This window comes from Bufo bufo, assembly GCF_905171765.1.
Source record: "Bufo bufo chromosome 2 unlocalized genomic scaffold, aBufBuf1.1 SUPER_2_unloc_1, whole genome shotgun sequence".
NCBI lineage: Eukaryota > Metazoa > Chordata > Amphibia > Anura > Bufonidae > Bufo > Bufo bufo.
This window is the reverse complement of record NW_024399972.1, coordinates 17,390-39,212: the sequence shown is the minus strand read 5'-3', so window position 1 is coordinate 39,212 and position 21,823 is coordinate 17,390. Positions and strand designations below refer to the sequence as shown.

The 21,823-nt window shown below is 50.2% G+C and overlaps 2 protein-coding genes across 2 annotated transcripts; one reads left to right on the top strand and one right to left on the bottom strand.

Annotated features, from left to right (window-relative positions):
• The first annotated feature begins 14,255 nt into the window (after positions 1-14,255).
• On the top strand, positions 14,256-14,713 carry LOC120982811 (histone H2A type 1-like). Its single transcript, XM_040412992.1, has one exon. The coding sequence runs from the start codon at positions 14,320-14,322 to the stop codon at positions 14,710-14,712; it is 393 nt and encodes a 130-aa protein (XP_040268926.1). The 5' UTR covers positions 14,256-14,319; the 3' UTR covers position 14,713.
• A 2,485-nt stretch (positions 14,714-17,198) lies between these two features.
• LOC120982818 (histone H4) lies at positions 17,199-17,510 on the bottom strand. Its single transcript, XM_040412999.1, has one exon. It carries the CDS (start codon positions 17,508-17,510, stop codon positions 17,199-17,201), a length of 312 nt encoding a protein of 103 aa, XP_040268933.1.
• Positions 17,511-21,823: the final 4,313 nt, after the last annotated feature.

Genomic DNA, 21,823 nt, shown 5'->3' with positions numbered 1-21,823 from the left:
TAGCCAGAATAGCAAAAGCCTGCAGCCAATTTAAAAAAGTACGCGGAATCAACCTGTATCTCCGCTTCTCCTCCTCCTCCTTCTTACTCTGGCTTCACCCTGTCCAATTGAAACTTATCCAACGGAAGCAACGAGAATATCTCTACGTATTCGTCTTTCCAAAACTTCTCCCTGACCTCCAAATGAGCTCCCAACGACCCTTCAAAGCACACATAGACCTCGCCCTTAGCAGCGTCCGCCAATCTGACCTCTTCCCCAGCAGCTTGACTACCCCCACTCACGGCGACTACAACAGCCGCCGCACCCACCCCGACGGCAGGAGAGCCCCCCACACCAGCCGCACACAGACGCTCCCCGTCACCAACCGCAAGCGCAGCAGCCCATACCGCGGCCGGAGACGAAACCTGCTCAAGACTTCCAATGTGACAACAAAGTCCACATACCCGCCAATAATTCCCGTGCTAACCCGTCCTCCCCTGTATGGACCCCCCACCCACCCCCACAACAGGATCCTGACCCGACATCCTCTCACCTGGCTGTCCCTGTGGCGTCCTCCCAGCAGCCGCCGACCGCGCCGGTGTACTTCTCAGCGAAGACTCGATCGCCGACCTGGATGTAGAAGGACATGCGCCGACTGCATCGTCCATCCAGTCCTCGATCTCCCAAGCCTCCTGGCTGACTTCACCTTCCTTCAGCGCTTGATCATCCACGAAACCCCCACCAACGTCCCTTTGCCGTGGCTGCAACGGAATCACGTCCCCGCAAGCAAGCCCACCTCCAGGCAGCCGCAGACCACTGACATCCTCAGCTTCAGGCCCACCAAACCCCAGCTCCACGGAAGTCCCACCATGAGCCGCAACCGGCCTTCTCATATTCAAATTGTCCACCAGCTGCACTGGGGGCGGGGCCAAGCCCATTCCCCCAGCCAGCGCAATCCTCCGCATATCCCTGCCCAGCACCTCAGAGGTAAAAGCAGGTGGCGACATTCTTGATCCAGCACCTCGCGGCTGCGCTCCTGACCCCTGCCGCCGGCCTGCAGACAGAGACCGCGGAGCCGCTCGCAGCCTCCAGGACGAATCCCCCGCTGCTGCACCCACACCAGCCGAACGTGCAGCCTCCAACTCAGGACTCTGCGATGCCTCCTGTGCGCAGACGCTGCCGACCGGTCCTCACCTGGGGTAAGTGAGACCGCATCACCTTGACCACCATCACCGCCGGCCGCCCGAGCCCTGACACTACGGCCTCGAGCATGCGCCAAACCCCGATTCGCATCGCTGGATGAAGGCTGTACCCGGGCCACCACTCCGCAACTCAATCGCAGGCGCGCGACGCTGCGCCGAATTCCTCCCGCTGCGCGGCTAGCAGGGACACTTGTCACTCCAGCCGGTGCGAGCGGAGGGTTACCAGGGGGGCTCCTAAGCCGATGCCATAACCGGGGTGTCACCTCCGGGCTTAAGCGCTCGGGAGGTACCGATCTCCTAGCCCTCACTCTCCCCCCGCAGTCGCCAGAGGGGAGAGTGCAGACTACTTACCAGCCAGTCAGAACCATGCTGTTCTGCTGCTGCCCGCACCGCCACCAGCAATTCCTCAAGCGCCGCCATGATCCTAAACTCGCCTGCACACGCAACTTCACCCCAACTTCTCCAGAACAATAATGGCCTCTGGTGCCGCCCCCCACCACAGCCCAGAATATAAACGGCCCGCAAAATTGCAGCACCGCCCCACTGCACGTCCCCAGCAACACTCCACCCCCCAAGTAAATTAACCCTATCCTAGTCTTCCACTTCCCCCTCAGTCAGTTCTCACTGCGCTACGCCTGCGCCTCGCTCCGTTGTCCTGATTCCAGGAAATGACGTATTCAGGCAGGTGCCTATATATTTCATCTCCCCTTGACCGGGGTGGGGGGTATGTCGGCCCTAGTATTCCCCTTCCAAAAGTGTACGTGTGCGTGTTTCCCCAGCACATCCTGGTGGTGGAAACCATAGGGAGTTGTGCGGGGGATGCTCATGACTACATGGCTTTAGCTATGGGGCTGCATTGTTTGAACCTTGCGATTGATGAACCTTGCGATGGTGCTCCGTCAGCATGGAAGGGGGTCTGTAACTAACTATAGTCCATTCCACACTTCGCCCAGAACACAGTCCTGCTAGGTTACAATGATTGCCATTGCAGCGCTAAACTGTCTATGGGGAATCCACTATTGGCTGCTTCCAGTGTTGCTGGCACATGGGCGATTATTGCCATTTAGTCTAAGTTCATATTCTCTATTTCATGATGCGTGAAATGAGTGGCACGACTGATATTTACCGTATTTCGCTCCCATAATGGATCCTATCCTCAGCCCTATAGTATCCTTTACAACACATTAGCTTTGGTTTAGGACCTTGGGTTGCCGGGATACGGTTGGGAGGCTCTATCACATGACTCGTCATGTGATTGAGGGCGCTTGCACAGTTTCGGGACTCCCTATCATGTGACCGCTATGTCGAATATGTGATTTCCGGGAATCTCGTTCTACAACTCGCGCATGCGCAGAGACAATTGGGAGACGAGACGCCACTCATTACACGCATACTGCCGGATGGATACTCGGCTCAGGTGCAGGGTAGGTTCCCTTACGTCCTAACCAGTGGCACAGATGGGGTATTCTGCCCCTGTGGACTGGTTAGGACAGGTGGAAGTTTTAATGAAATAATAAAAAACTGACATATACACGCCCTCCCTGCCCCCAATAAAGAGGGGAGTGACCCTCCGGACATCGTGTTTTTTTCTGTCCTGCGGACAAGACAGGACGGGTGGTTCACTCCTCCATCCCTTCGGTGGAGAGAGTGTTTTATATTTTTTCCCTCTGGGAGCGGGTTCCGCTCCTCCTACGCCGCCTGAGATCTAGGATTCCTTAGCTGGAGTTCAGTCTTACCTCATTCGGGGTCTGAAGCGGCGGTAGCAGCGTCCCGCATGTTCTGCTGGGCGCCGCCATCTTGCGGAAGTGACGTCAGGTGACGTCACTTCAGTTTTTTTCTCCGGCCGATCACAGTAGTGTCGGCCGGGGAGTATTTCTCTGTTTAGGGCTGTTGGGTGCCTTTATATGATTCAGGGGTCCCTCTCTGGGTTCCAGAGGATGGTTGTTTTTTATTTACTAAGATCTAAGGAATAGGCTTTAGAGGTTTACCCCGCCCCTTTGTGGGCGGGGCTTCCGTTTGGCGCCCAAACACCCTATTTAAACATGGTCAGGCTCCAGGTTCAGTCTCCTAGAGCGCAGTTTTCTGTTAACCTTGAGTCGTGTGGTTGGTGCTAAAGTTGTTTGAGTGCAAACCTCTGTATTGCTGAAAAACTTTTTCCTTTATAATAGAGCTTGCTAGGATCTTCTGGGTAAAGATCCTGAAGCTTGCAATTAAAGGTCTTTTTTTCTTGAATTATGCTTAAATTCATATCTCTTCTATTTTTCAGCCTTGTCTTCTACCGGGGAAGGTGAGCGAGAGCCCAGCAGGAAGTCCGCTGGCAAGAGACGTCACCTGCAGTGCCATGACTGCCAGATCGTGCTGGAGGACTCCTACGATTTTTCCCGGTGCCCACCCTGTAGGGCCAAGACACTCCCCCAGCTGGAGCCATCGGTCCACGACGTTGTCGATTGGGTAAAGGGCTATATGGAGACCAATATGAACCAGGTGAACTCCTCCATACAAGAGCTGAAGAATACCCTGGTTTCTAAACACCATCGTCCCTCCTCCCCCCATCGGGTGATGTCAGGAGGCGAGAGACGGTTCAGCCTCTTCCTCCTCGGATGAGGAGGACGGGTTTTCATATTTCTTTCCGCTGGAGAAAGCCCAGCGGCTACTAAAATCCGTCCGGTCGGGGGACCAGGACGTTGATCCGGGGGAAGCCTCATCCTCTGCCTCTAGGGGGCCTAGGGCCTTTAAAGCAGATGGTTCTCTCCTGTCTCTGATGAAGACGGAATGGAGAAAGCCGGAGAAGGGTCCAGTGTTGACCAAAAGATTCAAGGCAGTGTTTCCGGTCAAAGAAGATCAAGTATCTTCCTGGGGGCCTGTCCCCAAGGTGGACATGGCGATTGCAAAGCTATCGAGTAGGACCCTGATCCCATCAGACGACGGGTCAAGTTTGCAAGACCCAATGGATCGGAAGGCGGATTGCGCCCTTAGGCGCGCTTATTCCTCAGCTTCGGCCTCCGCCTCGGTTGCGATTTCTTCGTCTGAAGTGGTGAATTTTCTGAAAACAAGATTCACCCAGATTCAGTCTGACCTAGACCAGGGAGTCTCTAGGGACGACATTCTGGCCTCATGTAAGACGGCCAGCCTTGCCATAGACTTCCTGTGTGATGCAGCTCCACAACAGTTGAAGCTGGCATCTAAGTCCATGGCTCTCTCAACCGCGGGCAGGCGTCCGCTTTGGTTGAAACCTTGGAAGGCCGATACGACCTCAAAGCACAATCTTTGTGCCATGGCATATGAACCCGGCAAACTCTTTGGTGCAGAGCTTGACCAAATAATGGAAGGGCTGTCGGACAAGAAGGGCAAGTCCCTTCCCCAGCAGTCCTTTAGTAGTCGGGGCAAGGGGTTTGGTTCCAGGGCGGAACCTCAACCCAGAGCCCAGATGATTTGGGGCTCCCGTAGAGGAGAAAAATCCTCTCTGGGTTCTAGAACCCCCAAGAAGTCCTCGGCGCTCTGATTGCGGGCCTCCTCGAGGCTCTAGGTATTTAGCCGGTCTGAATGGAAATCCCAGTCTCCCTTCTCCCCACATTCCCGTAGGTGGGCGCCTACAGCACTTTCTACCTTGTTGGCAGGATCATATCCAGGACAGTTGGGTCCTGCGTGTAATTTCTCAGGGCTACCTTGTGGACTTGAGCAGTTCGCCTCCGGACAAGTTCGTCCAAAAAAAAAATGGCTTCTTCCCAGCAACAAGCAAAAGATTTTAGAAAATTACGTGCTAGAATACTTCCAGAAGGGGGCCTTAGAAGAGGTTCCTTTCCAAGAGAGGGGAACAGGTATCTACTCCCCAGTTTTCCTGTTACCCAAGAATACCGGAGGTTGGAGGATGATTATAGATTTGAGGTTCTTCAACCGTTTCATAAAACAAAAGAAGTTCCATATGGAAACTATCCAGTCGGTGACCAATTTTCTTATGCCTGGAGATTTCTTGGCAACCTTAGACCTCAAGGATGCTTATCTCCATATTCCCATCCATCCTGGGTCCAGAAGATTCTTAAGGATCGCGGTAAACATCGGGGGGGGGGGGGTCCTAAAACATTTTCAGTTTCTGGCCCTCCCGTTTGGGATTTCTTCAGCCCCACACACTTTCACCAAAGTGGTGGTCTCTGTGGTGGCCGCACTAAGGCTTCAGCGCCTGAGTATAGTATCATACCTGGACGACTGGCTCCTCAGAGCTCCTTCCCAAGCGATCCTGTCCCAACACATCCAACAGGCTGTCACATTCCTGCATCTGTTGGGATGGATAATCAATTGGGAAAAATCCCAACTTCAACCAGCCACCTCGGTAAGGTTCCTGGGGTTCATGGTGGATTCAGGGGAAGGCAGTGAAGGTACAATCAGACAGCATGACCGCTGTGCTGTATATCAACAAGCAGGGAGGCACAAGGTCACAAAGTCTCCTGAGAGAGATAGGGGTGATATTGGATTGGGCAGAACTGAACCTCACCCACTTATCAGCTGTTCACATTCGCAGAGTTCTCAATGTGATTGCGGATCGCCTGAGCCGAGGTCTTCCAACCGGAGAATGGTCACTTCATCCAGAGGTCTTCAAGGAGATAACGCTCAGGTGGGGCATGCCAGAGATCGATCTCATGGCAACGAGGTTCAACACCAAGGTGGAGAGGTATTGCTCCCTTTACAGGGAGGACAACCCGGTGGCTATAGATGCTATGTCAATCCCATGGAGGTTCAGGCTGGCCTACATCTTCCCTCCAATTTCCTTGATACCAAGGGTCTTGATGAAAATCAGGCAGGACCAAGCGTCAGTTATCGCCATTATCCCATACTGGCCGAAAAGAGCTTGGTTTACCCAACTCTTACAGATGAGTCGGGGTCAATTTCTGAGGCTTCCCCCAGAGAGAGTACTGGTGTCGGGGGACACCCAGATCTTCTCAAATCTTCAAATGTTCAACCTGACGGCCTGGAGGTTGACCAGTCCCTTCCAAGGATAGAAGGGCTATCAGGATCTGGTCTTGAGAACCTTAGAGCACTCCAGATCAGAAGCTACCAATAAGGCCTACTCCAGAATCTGGAAGATCTTTTCATCCTGGTGTACAAGGCATCAGCAAACATCCGCTGAAGCTCCCATCCCGATAATTCTCCAATTTCTTCAAGACGGTCTGGACAGGGGGCTATCACCAGCTACCCTTAAAGTGCAGATTTCAGCAATCTCTGCTTGTCTCAACAGAGCTATTTCTCAAGACCCCCTTATCAAGAGATTACTAAAGGGAGCCTCAAGATTAAAGCCTACAGTAATCAGACCTATCCCTGTTTGGGATTTATCGGTCGTGCTCAGGGGGTTATCATCTCCCCCCTTTGAGCCCCTAGAGGAGGCGGGATTCAAGTTCCTGACCTGGAAGATCACTTTCTTGTTGGCTGTTACCTCTGCAAAGCGAGTTGGGGAACTCCAGGCTTTTTCTGCCTTTGAGCCTTATACAAAGTTCCTGCAGGATCGGGTACTTCTCAAATTTTTGCCTACTTTCATCCCAAAGGTTCCTTCCTTTGACAATATTAACCAGGTGATCTCCCTGCCAACGTTGGCTCCACCCCCCTCCTCTGAGAAAAGAGGGCTCCATACCCTCGACATTTCGAGATGTCTTAGGATTTACCTGGAACGCTCCAAGGTATTTAGGAAGGATGAAAACCTCCTTATCCTTTTTTTCCGGTACCCATAAGGGGAGGAAAGCCTCTAAGCCCTCTATCAGTCGCTGGATTAAAGAGGCAATTCGGGAGTCTTATATGTCTCAGGGCTCGGAGCCCCCTGAATTTGTAAGGGCCCACTCTACTCGAGCAGTGGCCACTTCTTTTGCAGAGAGAAGCTCGATCCCATTGGACGTGATCTGTAAGTCAGCTTCTTGGAGTTCTCACTCCACTTTTATCTCACACTATGGAGTGGATACTAGAATACATAGTTATTCCTCATTTGGCCGGACAGTGTTATCTTCCGCCAGGCATGAGGACCCTCCCATGGGGGTTTCTACTTGCTAAATCCCCATCTGTGCCACTGGTTAGGACGTAAGGGAATCGTTAATTTCTAACGATAATTTGTTTTCCCTTAGTCCTAACAGTGGCACACAAATTTCCCCCCCTTTTTTAGTAATTGTGGTTATTTTTGTCTACTTGTAATTACACGATGTCCGGAGGGTCACTCCCCTCTTTATTGGGGGCAGGGAGGGCGTGTATATGTCAGTTTTTTATTATTTCATTAAAACTTCCACCTGTCCTAACCAGACCACAAGGGCAGAATACCCCATCTGTGCCACTGTTAGGACTAAGGGAAAACAAATTATCGTTAGAAATTAACGATTTTATATACACAGCTGAGATGGTTATGCTGTTTTATTACTGAATGTTATTATCACTTTAGAACACGATTGGGTGAATATGTAAGGGGAGGATGTGACCTTTCTGGGGGACAACCCCTCAACCAATCCGGATTGAATGTTACACCTATATAAGTATTGAACTTCACTTGTAAACCACATGTAGCTGAGAAAGACCTGTGTGTCGAGACGTTGCTGTATCCTTTCAGTGTGATTAAACGCTAAGCTTTGATTCAAGAACAAGAGTGCCGCGACTTTTCTAAAGTTTTTTTCTACGTTCGAGGGGTCCCTGAGGCCGGGAGCTGACGCCACGAGCACCGCCGAAATACCACGGACTATTTGTTCCAGGAAGTGGTGCTGTCCTATTCCATTTATTATGTGGAGCCCTCGGGAAGCACTAGGAGCATCCATCAACGGAGGTACCCAGTCGGGGTGCTAGGAGATCCGTTACAATACTATTCTGTACTATACTGTGCTGTACTGTACAGTGCTGTACTATACTATGCTGTACTATACTGTACTATACTATGCTGTACAATACTATACTGTGCTGTACTATACTGTACTATACTATGCTGTACTATACTGTGCTGTACTATACTATGCTGTACTATACTGTACTATAATATACTGCACTATACTATACTGTACTATACTATGCTGTGCTGCACTATACTGTGCTGTACTATACTGTGCTGTACTATACTGTACTATAATATACAGTACTATACTACGCTGTGCTGTACTATAATATACTGTACTATGCTGTGCTGTACTATAATATACTGTACTATACTGTGCTGTACTATACTGTACCATACTGTGCTGTACTATACTGAAATATACTATACTGTACCATACTATACTGTACTATAATATACTGTACTATACTATACTGTGCTGTACTATAATATACTGTACTATACTGTGCTGTACTATACTGTGCTATACTATACTGTACTATAATATACTGTACTATACTATGCTGTGCTGTACTATACTATACTGTGCTATACTATACTGTATTATACTGTACTATATTATGCTGTACTATAATATACTGTACTATACTGTGCTGTACTATACTGTGCTGTACTATACTGTGCTGTACTATAATATACTGTACTATATTATGCTGTACTATACTGTACTGTACTAGACTATAATATACTGTGCTGTACTATACTATACTGTACTATACTATGCTGGACTATAATATACTGTACTCTACTGTACTATACTATGCTGTATTATACTGTACTATAATATAATGTACTATAATATACTGTACTAAACTAAAATATACTGTATTCTACTGTGCTGTACTATACCGTACTATAATATACTGTACAATACTATACTGTATTATACTGTACTATAATATACTGTACTGTACTATGCTATACTATAATATACTGTACTATACAATACTGTGCTGTACTATAATATACTGTACTATAATATAATGTACTATAATATACTGTACTATGCTGTATAATACTGTACTATAATATATTGTACTGTACAATACTGTGCTGTACTATACTGGACTCTACTGCGCTGTACTATAATATACTGTGCTATACTGTACTATACTATGCTGTACTATACTATAATAAACTGTGCTGTACTATACTATACTGTGCTGTACTATACTGTACAGTACTATCATATACTGTGCTATACTATACTGTACAATACTGCACTATACTATGCTGTACTATAATATACTGTGCTATACAATACTGTACTATAATATAATGTACTATACGATTCTGTACTATACTATGCAGTACTATAATATACTGTACTATAACATACAATACTGTGCTATATTATACTGTGCTATACTATACTGTGCTATAATATACTGTACTATACTGAACTATAATATACTGTACTATAATATACTGTACTATATTATGCTGTACTACACTTTACTATACTATAGTATACTGTATTATACTGTACTATACTATACTGTTTTGTACTATAATATACTGTGCTGTATAATATACTGTACTGTGCTGTAATATACTGTACTATAATATACTGTGCTATACTATACTGTACTATAATATACTGTACTATACTGTAGTATAATATACTGTACTATAATATACTGTGCTGTACTATACTATAATATACAGTACTATACTATAATATACTATACTGTACTATAATATACTGTACTATACCATATTGTACTATACAGTGTTGTACTGTACAATACTGTTCTATACTATACTATACCGTGCTGCACTATACTATAATATACTGTACTATACCATATTGTACTATACTGTACTATACAGTGTTGTACTGTACAATACTGTTCTATACTATACCATAATATACATTACTGTGCTATACTATACTGTACTATACCATATTGTACTATACAGTGTTGTACTGTACAATACTGTTCTATACTATAATATACTATACTGTACTATAATATACTGTACTATACCATATTGTACTGTACAATACTGTTCTATACTATACCATAATATACTATGCTATACTATAATGTCCTGTACTATACCGTTCTGCACTATACTATACTGTGCTGTACTATACTATAATATACTGTGCTGTACTATAATATACTGTGCTGTACTATAATATACTGTCCTATACTATACTGTACTATACTATACTGTGCTGTACTATACTATACTGCACTATACTATACTGTGCTGTACTATACTACACTGTCTTATACTATACTATAATATACTGTACTATACTGTGCTGTACTATACTATACTGCACTATACTATACTGTGCTGTACTATACTACACTGTCTTATACTATACTGTACTATACTGTGCTGTACTATACTATACTGCACTATACTATACTTTGCCGTATTGTACTGAGATTACGGAGGTGCAATGGGGGGGATTATAGGGACAGTTTTCTCTACTTTTCTTACTCCCCAGAATATTTCCGGGGGTCCACACTTCTGGGGGGCGGGGCCATACTCTGCCCCATTGTACCGGCACCCCCACTGCTGCAGCCAGGAGCCCTGACCACAAGACGCATCTCTGCTCCCTGAGAGCCCTGTACACACATGAGGCGGCATCACTGCGGCGGGGAATGTGCGGGGACACGGAGCACTGGAGCCGGCAGGGAGCGGAGGCCGCCGCCTGTGTTACCCTCCCGGCCTCTCCGCGGCTCCAGCTCCTCCCCGCAGCGTCCAAGCAGCTTCCAGCGGCCCCACCTTGTGGGAAAGAGCCCTGGGATGGGGACGAGGGCCGGGAAGAGAGGGAACGAGCCCCCGCAGCGGAGCCATCGGGCCCTCACAGCGGGCGGGGGCTCCGGCTCCAATGCGGGCAGGAATAGGGGGCTGGTTAACCCTGTCAGCGCCGCTCTCTTCAGTCTATCAGGGCCCCGCCCCTCACTGCGCCCCGCCCCCTGCTGGTAGTGATGCCGCCGCTGAGTGTACTGTGCGTGCAGGGGGGTCGTGCGCTCTATCCCTGGACACCAGCGCAGCGATGGAGCCGCTCTTCTCCGCACAGTGAATACGGGACTGTTCTCCCTTCTCCGGTGGGGGGCGGGAGAAGGCGGCCACTGACGGGTTAATACTGAGCAGGCTATGGGGGCGGGGCTATAGAACTAGTACCTTGGCTTTTAAAATTCCCGCTCAATTACCGTCCGGTTAGAATTCAGCGGCCGTGGACTAGCTCCGCCCTCGGCTCATCTGAATGGATGGATGTGAGCCCCGCCCCTACTGCTGCTCCGCCCCCGGCTCAGCTGAATAGATAAATGTGAGCCCCGCCCCCCGGCTCAGCTGATTGAATGGCTGTGAGCCACGCCCCTCCTGCTGCTCCGCCCCCGGCTCGGCTGATTAGATGGCTGTGAGCCCCGCCCCTCCTGCTGCTCCGCCCCCCGCTCTTCTCAGAGCCCCCACCTTCTCTAGGACGGAGCTGCCGCATTGTGTGAATACATGGAAGCCTCATGTCCGAGGCGGATTATTACCTCATTATAGATCACTGATCGGGAGGATGGGGGGAGTAGTGATCGGCCAGAGAGAAGGATGGGGGGAGTAGTGATTGGACACTTGAGGATGGGGGGAGTAGTGATTAGACACTGAGGAGCAGGGGCGTAGCTAGAAATGCATGGGCCCCATAGCAAAAAAAAATTATGGGCCCCCCCCCCCCATAACAGTGTCCCTGACAGTGACTGACCCCCAACAGGGGGTGGAGGCCGACAACTATTGTAAGACGGACCCTGCGTTCCTTATGTAAGTGAGCTTAAAGGGAACCTGTCACCAAAAAATCACTTAATAAGCTGTTAATAGTACCTTTTAGTGCTGCAGAGTAGTTTCCTAATGCACTTTTTCTTCATTTAGCCTCCTTGAGAAATCGATGTTTTATTCAGCCGCTGCCCCGTGCTTCAAGTCAGGTTTGAAGTCAAGGGGGCAGCGGCCTAGGCGTCTCCAATCCTGCTCTCCCCGCCTCCCGCCGCCTTTATTGACACGCCGGATCTCAGTGCCGGGACCACGCTCCCAGCCCGCATGCGCAGTAAAGGGCTGCTGTAGCCTGTAGCGCAATCCCGGCTCCGGCTCGTACACTCAGCCGGCTTCAGTTTCGCTACTGCGCATGCGCCCGCCAGCCTTACATACTAGCGCAGTTACAGAAGATGCTGGGCACATGCGCAGTAGCGAAACTGAAGCCGGCTGAGTGTACGAGCCGGAGCCGGGATTGCGCTACAGGCTACAGCAGCCCTTTACTGCGCATGCAGGCTGGGAGCGCGGTCCCGGCACTGAGATCCGGCGTGTCAATAAAGGCGGCGGGGAGAGCAGGATTGGAGACGCCTAGGCCGCTGCCCCCTTGACTTCAAACCTGACTTGAAGCACGGGGCAGCGGCTGAATAAAACATTGATTTCTCAAGGAGGCTAAATGAAGAAAAAGTGCATTAGGAAACTACTATGCAGCACTATAAAGGTACTACATACTAGTAGATACTTTGCACAAGTTTATTAGTTACAACTTAAAGGGAACCTGTCACCAAAAAAATCGCTTATTAAGCTGTTAATAGTATTTTTTGGTGACAGGTTCCCTTTAAGTTGTAACTAATAAACTTGTGCAAAGTATGTACTAGTATGTATACTACTATCTAATAATCCTTATCTATCACTTGACACTTCACTAACTTACTGGGGACAGTCAGGACTCCTCTCCACGCCAGACTTTTTCTTTTTACTGTGGCAGACTGCTGGCAGTGCACAAAAGATCAGAATCCATTCACTTCTGTATTGATGACTGATCCTGAAGATCAATTAGGCACACTGGGCGCGGGGGGGGGGCGGGCAGGCAGGCTCCCGCTCTTCACATTCAAAATAGGCAGCCGGCGGCAGCGTAACGTGACGTCACTTCACTCCGTCACTCCGCACGTGCATGGCTGGCAGTGCAGGAGGCGGAGCACAGGGGTGTGATTAGGCTGTGCCCAGGCACACCTCGTGCGCACGCCTATGGGTACGCCCCTGTTCCGGCCCCCTCCACCACCTACCTCATCTTCTGCCCCGGGCCCGCCTGCTCCAGTCCTGAGTCCTGACTTGACGCGGCTTCCCCCCAGCCAGGCCTGAGCCGCGGACCGCCCACGCCCCACCCACTACACTGGGCGGGCGGTCGGGCCTGGCTGTCAGTGCCTGTGTGTGTGTTAATAAAAAAAAAAAAAAAAAAAAAAAAAAAAAAAAAAAAGAATGCGATCCGGACGGGCCCCCAGTGGCGTAGGGCCCCATAGCCACTGCTATGGTTGCTATGGCGATCCCTACGCCACTGCTGAGGAGGATGGGGGGAGTAGTGATCGGCCAGTGAGGATGGGGGGAGTAGTGATTGGACACTGAGGAGGATGGGGGGAGTAGTGATTGGACACTGAGGAGGATGGGGGGAGTAGTGATTGGACACTGAGGAGGATGGGGGGAGTAGTGATTGGACACTGAGGAGGATGGGGGGAGTAGTGATTGGACACTGAGGAGAATGGGGGGAGTAGTGATTGGACACTGAGGAGGATGGGGGGAGTAGTGATTGGACACTGAGGAGGATGGGGGGAGTAGTGATTGGACACTGAGGAGGATGGGGGGAGTAGTGATTGGACACTGAGGAGGATGGGGGGAGTAGTGATTGGACACTGAGGAGGATGGGGGGAGTAGTGATTGGCCAGAGAGAAGGATGGGGGGAGTAGTGATTGGCCAGAGAGAAGGATGGGGGGAGTAGTGATTGGACACTGAGGATGGGGGGAGTAGGGATTGGACACTTGAGGATGGGGGGAGTAGTGATTAGACACTGAGGAGGATGGGGGGAGTAGTGATTGGACACCGAGGATGGGGGGAGTAGTGGTTGGACCCTTGAGGAGGATGGGGGGAGTAGTGATTGGACACTGAGGAGGATGGGGGGAGTAGTGATTGGACACTGAGGAGGATGGGGGGAGTAGTGATTGGACACTGAGGAGGATGGGGGGAGTAGTGGTTGGACCCTTGAGGAGGAGGAGGTAGTGAAGGACGAGCGGCTGGATGGATCCACAGAGCCGGGCACTCGGGGATACACCGGGGCTATGGGGGCGGCCGGCAATTGGTGGAGAAAAGGGGGCGTGTCCTCACAAGCCTTTCCAGGTCATCTGCTTCCTCATTGGCTGCAGGATTTAGCGCTGAAAACTGGGTTTGGATTCGGCCAATCACAGAGGAGTTCTCCTGCGCCATCCGGGTATAAGAGGTGACGGGCGGAGCGGGGCTGTCAGTCTCATCTGTACAGAGAAGAGAACCATGTCTGGACGCGGCAAACAAGGAGGCAAAGTCCGGGCTAAGGCCAAGACCCGCTCCTCCCGGGCAGGGCTCCAGTTCCCGGTCGGCCGTGTGCACAGGCTCCTCCGCAAGGGCAACTACGCCCAGAGGGTGGGCGCCGGCGCTCCCGTCTACTTGGCCGCTGTGCTCGAGTATCTCACCGCCGAGATCCTGGAGCTGGCCGGCAATGCCGCCCGCGACAACAAGAAGACCCGCATCATCCCCCGCCACCTGCAGCTGGCCGTGCGCAACGACGAGGAGCTCAACAAGCTGCTGGGCGGCGTCACCATCGCCCAGGGAGGCGTCCTGCCCAACATCCAGGCCGTGCTGCTGCCCAAGAAGACCGAGAGCACCAAGGCGGCCAAGAGCAAGTGAGCCCGGCTGTGCTGCTGCTGTGCCCCCCGGAACCAAAGGCTCTTCTAAGAGCCCCCCACATGCTCTGTACGACTGAGCTGGCGATGCCGCTGTGGAGGAGGAGGCGTCACACAGGGGCACTTACCGCTCCTGACTAGAGATGGGAAGTTTGGATCTTTGGCTTCAGTTGCTGACAAGTGAACCGGAGCCGGATAGGTAATAAGTGTTGGATCAGTGGTGACCGGACTGAGGACTAGAACAGGAAGGGGGGGCCCTGATCTGGGCATTATACTGAGTGGGGGGCTGGGGGCCCTGATCTGGGCATTATACTGAGTGGGGGGGCCTGGGGGCACTGATCTGGGCATTATACTGAGTGGGGGGCTGGGGGCCCTGATCTGGGCATTATACTGACATTGCTGCTGTAGAGGGTTTGGCCGCTGAATTCTAACCGGACTGTAATTGAGCGGGAATTTCAAGCGCCAGGAGATCAGCCAATCACTATAAAGCACTTGTCCTATAGCTCCGCCCCCTTCTCGATCCCCCAGCTGAGTGGAGATGGCGGTGGGCAGGGAGGATGGAGGCGGTTATCGGTCACGTTCAGCGAGTCCCTGATAGACGGGGGAGATACAGAGAGCGCTTTCTAAATAAAGGAACTGCTCTTACTAATCAGAGTGCTGAAAGGGTTAACCCGCCTCCTGTGAGCAGAGGTGGAGAATGAAGGGCGGAGTGGAGCTCGTCTCTGGAGGAGGTGGTGGCTCTGAGAAGAGCCTTTGTTGGGTGCGGGGCGCAGATCTAAGCCCTCTCCCCTCGGATCCTGCGGGCCAGCTGGATATCCTTGGGCATGATGGTGACCCTCTTGGCGTGGATGGCGCAGAGGTTGGTGTCCTCGAAGAGCCCGACCAGGTAAGCCTCGCTGGCCTCCTGCAGGGCCATGACGGCCGAGCTCTGGAAGCGAAGGTCGGTCTTGAAGTCCTGGGCGATCTCTCTCACCAGGCGCTGGAAGGGCAGCTTCCGGATGAGCAGCTCGGTGGACTTCTGGTAGCGCCGGATTTCCCGGAGAGCGACGGTCCCGGGCCGGTAGCGGTGAGGCTTCTTGACTCCGCCAGTGGCGGGGGCGCTCTTCCTGGCGGCCTTAGTGGCCAGCTGCTTGCGGGGAGCTTTCCCGCCGGTGGACTTACGTGCGGTCTGCTTGGTTCTGGCCATGGCTCTGCAGCGATCTGTACACAGCAAGAGAATGAGGTGAAGAACGGACCGCGCAGATCATTTATACTCCCGGCCTCGTCCTCATTGGCTCATGTAAACCACACCCCTACATCCCTATTGGTTTATTCGTACAGTGATGTGCCCGCCAAAACTTACCAATCATCGTTCACAAGAGGCGGAGCTCATCCTATCCGCCAGTCCCAGCTGATGGGCGTTTCTCCAGGTAATAAGCCCCTCCTACATGAAGCGGGAGGTCAGTCTCTTCCCACCGCCTCCTCCTCAGACGAGCTCCACTCCGCCCTTCTGCCCTCGTTCTCCGCTCACAGCGGGCGGGGGCTCCGGCTCTTCTGCGGGCAGGAATAGGGGGCTGGTTAACCCTGTCAGCGCCGCTCTCTTCAGTCTATCAGGGGGGCCCCGCCCCTCACTGCGCCCCGCCCCCTGCTGGTAGTGATGCCGCCGCTGAGTGTACTGTGCGTGCAGGGGGGTCGTGCGCTCTATCCCTGGACACCAGCGCAGCGATGAAGCCGCTCTTCTCCGCACAGTGAATACGGGACTGTTCTCCCCTTCTCCGGTGGGGGGCGGGAGAAGGCGGCCACTGACGGGTTAATACTGAGCAGGCTATGGGGGGCGGAGCTACAGAACAAGTACGTTACAGTGATTGGCTGATCTCTGGCTTTTGAAATTCCCGTTCAGCGGCCGTGGAGGAGCAGTCCATTACACACAGGGACGAACCCTCTACAGCAGCAATGTCTGCCCGTACTCGCAGCATGTCAGGAGCGGCAAGTGCCCCTGTGTGTAATGGACTGCTCCTCCACGGCCGCTGAATTCTGACCGGACTGTAATTGAGCGGGAATTTCAAAAGCCAGAGATCAGCCAATCACTGTAAAGCACTTGTTCTATAGCTCCGCCCCCTTCTCTGGAAGAGCTCAGGATCTCGTCGCTCATTTGAATTTCCCGCCTATAGTTGAGCTGCTGATTTACAGGAGAAGCCGGTCATGTGACCTGTACCAGCGCCGCTCATTGGTGGATTAACCCCTCAGACTCCGAGCACAGCTCGTCTCGTAGCTGCGGGGACAGGAGCGGTGGAGAACACCCGGGGCTCGGGATTTACACCGATCACTGGGGGCTTTCTGTATTGTAGACCTCCGGCTGTACTGAGCACAGGGCGCCGCTGATCTCCTGATGTGCGGGCGGTGTTAACCCCTCAATGGCGGAGCGCAGAAGGAATTGTAGCTTCTCCCCGGGAAGATGTCGGCGGCTCTGAGAAGAGCCTTTGTGCTGTGAGGACGGAGGCGGCGGCAGCATTAACCCCCGAAGCCGTAGAGAGTGCGGCCCTGGCGCTTGAGCGCGTAGACCACGTCCATGGCGGTGACGGTCTTCCTCTTGGCGTGCTCGGTGTAGGTGACGGCGTCCCGGATGACGTTCTCCAGGAAGACTTTCAGCACCCCGCGAGTCTCCTCATAGATGAGGCCGGAGATGCGCTTGACGCCTCCCCTGCGAGCTAGGCGGCGGATGGCAGGCTTGGTGATGCCCTGGATGTTATCACGGAGCACCTTCCTGTGCCGCTTGGCGCCGCCTTTCCCGAGCCCTTTCCCTCCTTTACCGCGACCAGACATCTTCTAGGTGTGAGGAGCAGAGAGCAGTGACTGCTCAGCCCAGAGCCCTCCTTTATATGGAGCATGGGCGGACCTGAAAGAGAACTGCACGGAGAGGCTGCCTTTCTGGGGGCGGGGCTGTTCCTGAACTCCAGGCCCCGCCCTCCAGCTCTGATTGGCTGAGCTCAGAAGTGCTGGTGGTTTTCATTTTCCAGCCTCCGTGTTACCAGCCTGTTAATTACATCATATCCTTCGCATTAAAATAAAGTCTCTATATTATATTATCAACCTCAACATTATATTACAGCCTCCATACTACCAGCCTCCACATTCTATTACAGCCTCTGCATTACATTATAGCCTCCACCTTATATTACAGCCTCCATATTACATCTATGTTTCTATTACAGCCTCCATATTACATTATCTTCCTCCACATTATAATACAGCCTAAATATTACCAGCCAGTGGCGTAGGGATCGCCATAGCAACCATAGCAGTGGCTATGGGGCCCTACGCCACTGGGGGCCCGTCCGGATCGCATTCTTTTTTTTTTTTTTTTTTTTTTTTTTTTTTATTAACACACACACAGGCACTGACAGCCAGGCCCGACCGCCCGCCCAGTGTAGTGGGTGGGGCGTGGGCGGTCCGCGGCTCAGGCCTGGCTGGGGGGAAGCCGCGTCAAGTCAGGACTCAGGACTGGAGCAGGCGGGCCCGGGGCAGAAGATGAGGTAGGTGGTGGAGGGGGCCGGAACAGGGGCGTACCCATAGGCGTGCGCACGAGGTGTGCCTGGGCACAGCCTAATCACACCCCTGTGCTCCGCCTCCTGCACTGCCAGCCATGCACGTGCGGAGTGACGGAGTGAAGTGACGTCACGTTACGCTGCCGCCGGCTGCCTATTTTGAATGTGAAGAGCGGGAGCCTGCCTGCCCGCCCCCCCCCGCGCCCAGTGTGCCTAATTGATCTTCAGGATCAGTCATCAATACAGAAGTGAATGGATTCTGATCTTTTGTGCACTGCCAGCAGTCTGCCACAGTAAAAAGAAAAAGTCTGGCGTGGAGAGGAGTCCTGACTGTCCCCAGTAAGTTAGTGAAGTGTCAAGTGATAGATAAGGATTATTAGATAGTAGTATACATACTAGTACATACTTTGCACAAGTTTATTAGTTACAACTTAAAGGGAACCTGTCACCAAAAAATACTATTAACAGCTTAATAAGCGATTTTTTTGGTGACAGGTTCCCTTTAAGTTGTAACTAATAAACTTGTGCAAAGTATCTACTAGTATGTAGTACCTTTATAGTGCTGCATAGTAGTTTCCTAATGCACTTTTTCTTCATTTAGCCTCCTTGAGAAATCAATGTTTTATTCAGCCGCTGCCCCCTGCTTCAAGTCAGGTTTGAAGTCAAGGGGGCAGCGGCCTAGGCGTCTCCAATCCTGCTCTCCCCGCCGCCTTTATTGACACGCCGGATCTCAGTGCCGGGACCGCGCTCCCAGCCTGCATGCGCAGTAAAGGGCTGCTGTAGCCTGTAGCGCAATCCCGGCTCCGGCTCGTACACTCAGCCGGCTTCAGTTTCGCTACTGCGCATGTGCCCAGCATCTTCTGTAACTGCGCTAGTATGTAAGGCTGGCGGGCGCATGCGCAGTAGCGAAACTGAAGCCGGCTGAGTGTACGAGCCGGAGCCGGGATTGCGCTACAGGCTACAGCAGCCCTTTACTGCGCATGCGGGCTGGGAGCGTGGTCCCGGCACTGAGATCCGGCGTGTCAATAAAGGCGGCGGGAGGCGGGGAGAGCAGGATTGGAGACGCCTAGGCCGCTGCCCCCTTGACTTCAAACCTGACTTGAAGCACGGGGCAGCGGCTGAATAAAACATCGATTTCTCAAGGAGGCTAAATGAAGAAAAAGTGCATTAGGAAACTACTCTGCAGCACTAAAAGGTACTATTAACAGCTTATTAAGTGATTTTTTGGTGACAGGTTCCCTTTAAGCTCACTTACATAAGGAACGCAGGGTCCGTCTTACAATAGTTGTCGGCCTCCACCCCCTGTTGGGGGTCAGTCACTGTCAGGGACACTGTTATGGGGGGGGGGGGCCCATAATTTTTTTTTGCTATGGGGCCCATGCATTTCTAGCTACGCCCCTGTTACCAGCATCTACATTACATTACAGCCTCCACATAATATCACAGCCTCCACATTATATTACAGCCTCCACATTAAATTACAGCCTACATATAATATTACAGCTTCCACATTATATTCCAGCCTCCACATGATATTACAGCCTCCATATTATATTACAGCTTCCACATTATATTCCAGCCTCCACATTACATTACAGCCTCTATATTACATTATTGGCCTGGACATTATATTACAGCCTCCGTATTACCGGCCTCTACATTACAGTCTCCATATTACATTTACGGCCTCCACATTATATTACAGCCTCCGTAGTACCGGCCTCTACATTACATCACAGTTTAAACATTATGTTACAGCCTCCATATTAATTGACAGCCTCCGTAATACATTACAGCCTCCCTACTACCAGCCTCCACATTACAGCCTCCATATTACCAGGCTTCACAAGATATTACAGCCTCCCTATTACCAGGCTCCACATTACATTATAGCCTCCATATAATATTACAGCCTTCACATTACATTACAGCCTCCAAATTACATTATAGCCTCCATGTTATATTATAGTCTCCACATTACATTATAGCCTCCATATTATATTACAGCCTACACGTTATATTACCGCCTCCACATTACAGCCTCCATATTATATTACTGCTTCCACATTATATTACAGCCTCCAAATTACATTATAGCCTATATATTATATTACAGCCTACACGTTATATTACAGCCTCCACATTACATTACGGCCTCCATATTATATTACAGCTTCCATATTATATTACAGCCTACATATAATATTACAGATTCCACATTATATTCCAGCCTCCACATGATATTACAGCCTCCATATTATATTACAGCTTCCACAATATATTACAGCCTCCATATTATATTATCAACCTCAACATTATATTACAGCCTCCATATTTAAAGCCTCCACATTACATTATAGTCTCCACATTACATCACAGCCTCTATATTATCATCCTCAACATTATATTACAGCCTCCATATTTACAGCATCTACATTAAATTACAGCCTCCATATTAATGGCCTCCACATTACATCACAGCCTCCATATTATATTATCAACCTCAACAACATATTACAGCCTCTACATTACATTATAGCCTCCACATTATATTACAGCCTAAAAATGACCAGCCTCCACATTACATTACAGCCTCCATGTTACATTACCGGCCTCCACATTATATTACAGCCTCCGTATTACCATCCTCTACATTACAGTCTCCATGTTACATTACCAGCCTCCACATTATATTACAGACTCCATATTACCGTCCTCTACATTACATCACATCCTAAACATTACATTACAGCCTTCATGCTAACAGCCTCTACATTATATTACAGCCTCCATATTACCAGCCTTTCATTACATTACAGCCCTCAAATTATATTACCAGCCTCCATATTATATTATCAACCTCAACAACATATTACAGCCTCTACATTAGATTATAGCCTCCACATTATTTTACAGCCTAAATATTACCAGCCTCCATGTTATATTACAGCCTCCGTATTAACGGCCTCTACATTACAGTCTCCATGTTAAATTACCAGCCGCCACATTATATTACAGACTCCATATTACCGGCCTCTACATTACATCACATCCTAAACATTACATTACAGCCTCCATACTAACACCCTCTACATTATATTACAGCCTCCATATTACCAGCCTTTCATTACATTACAGCCCTCAAATTATATTACTAGCCTCCATATTATATTATCAACCTCAACAACATATTACAGCCTCTACATTAGATTATAGCCTCCACATTATTTTACAGCCTAAATATTACCAGCCTCCACATTATATTACAGCCTCCGTATTACCATCCTCTACATTACAGTCTCCATGTTACATTACCAGCCTCCACATTATATTACAGACTCCATATTACCGTCCTCTACATTACATCACATCCTAAACATTACATTACAGCCTCCATACTAACAGCCTCCACATTACATCACAGCCTCTACATTATATTACAGCCTCCATATTACCAGCCTTTCATTACATTACAGCCCTCAAATTATATTACCAGCCTCCATATTATATTATCAACCTCAACAACATATTACAGCCTCTACATTAGATTATAGCCTCCACATTATTTTACAGCCTAAATATTACCAGCCT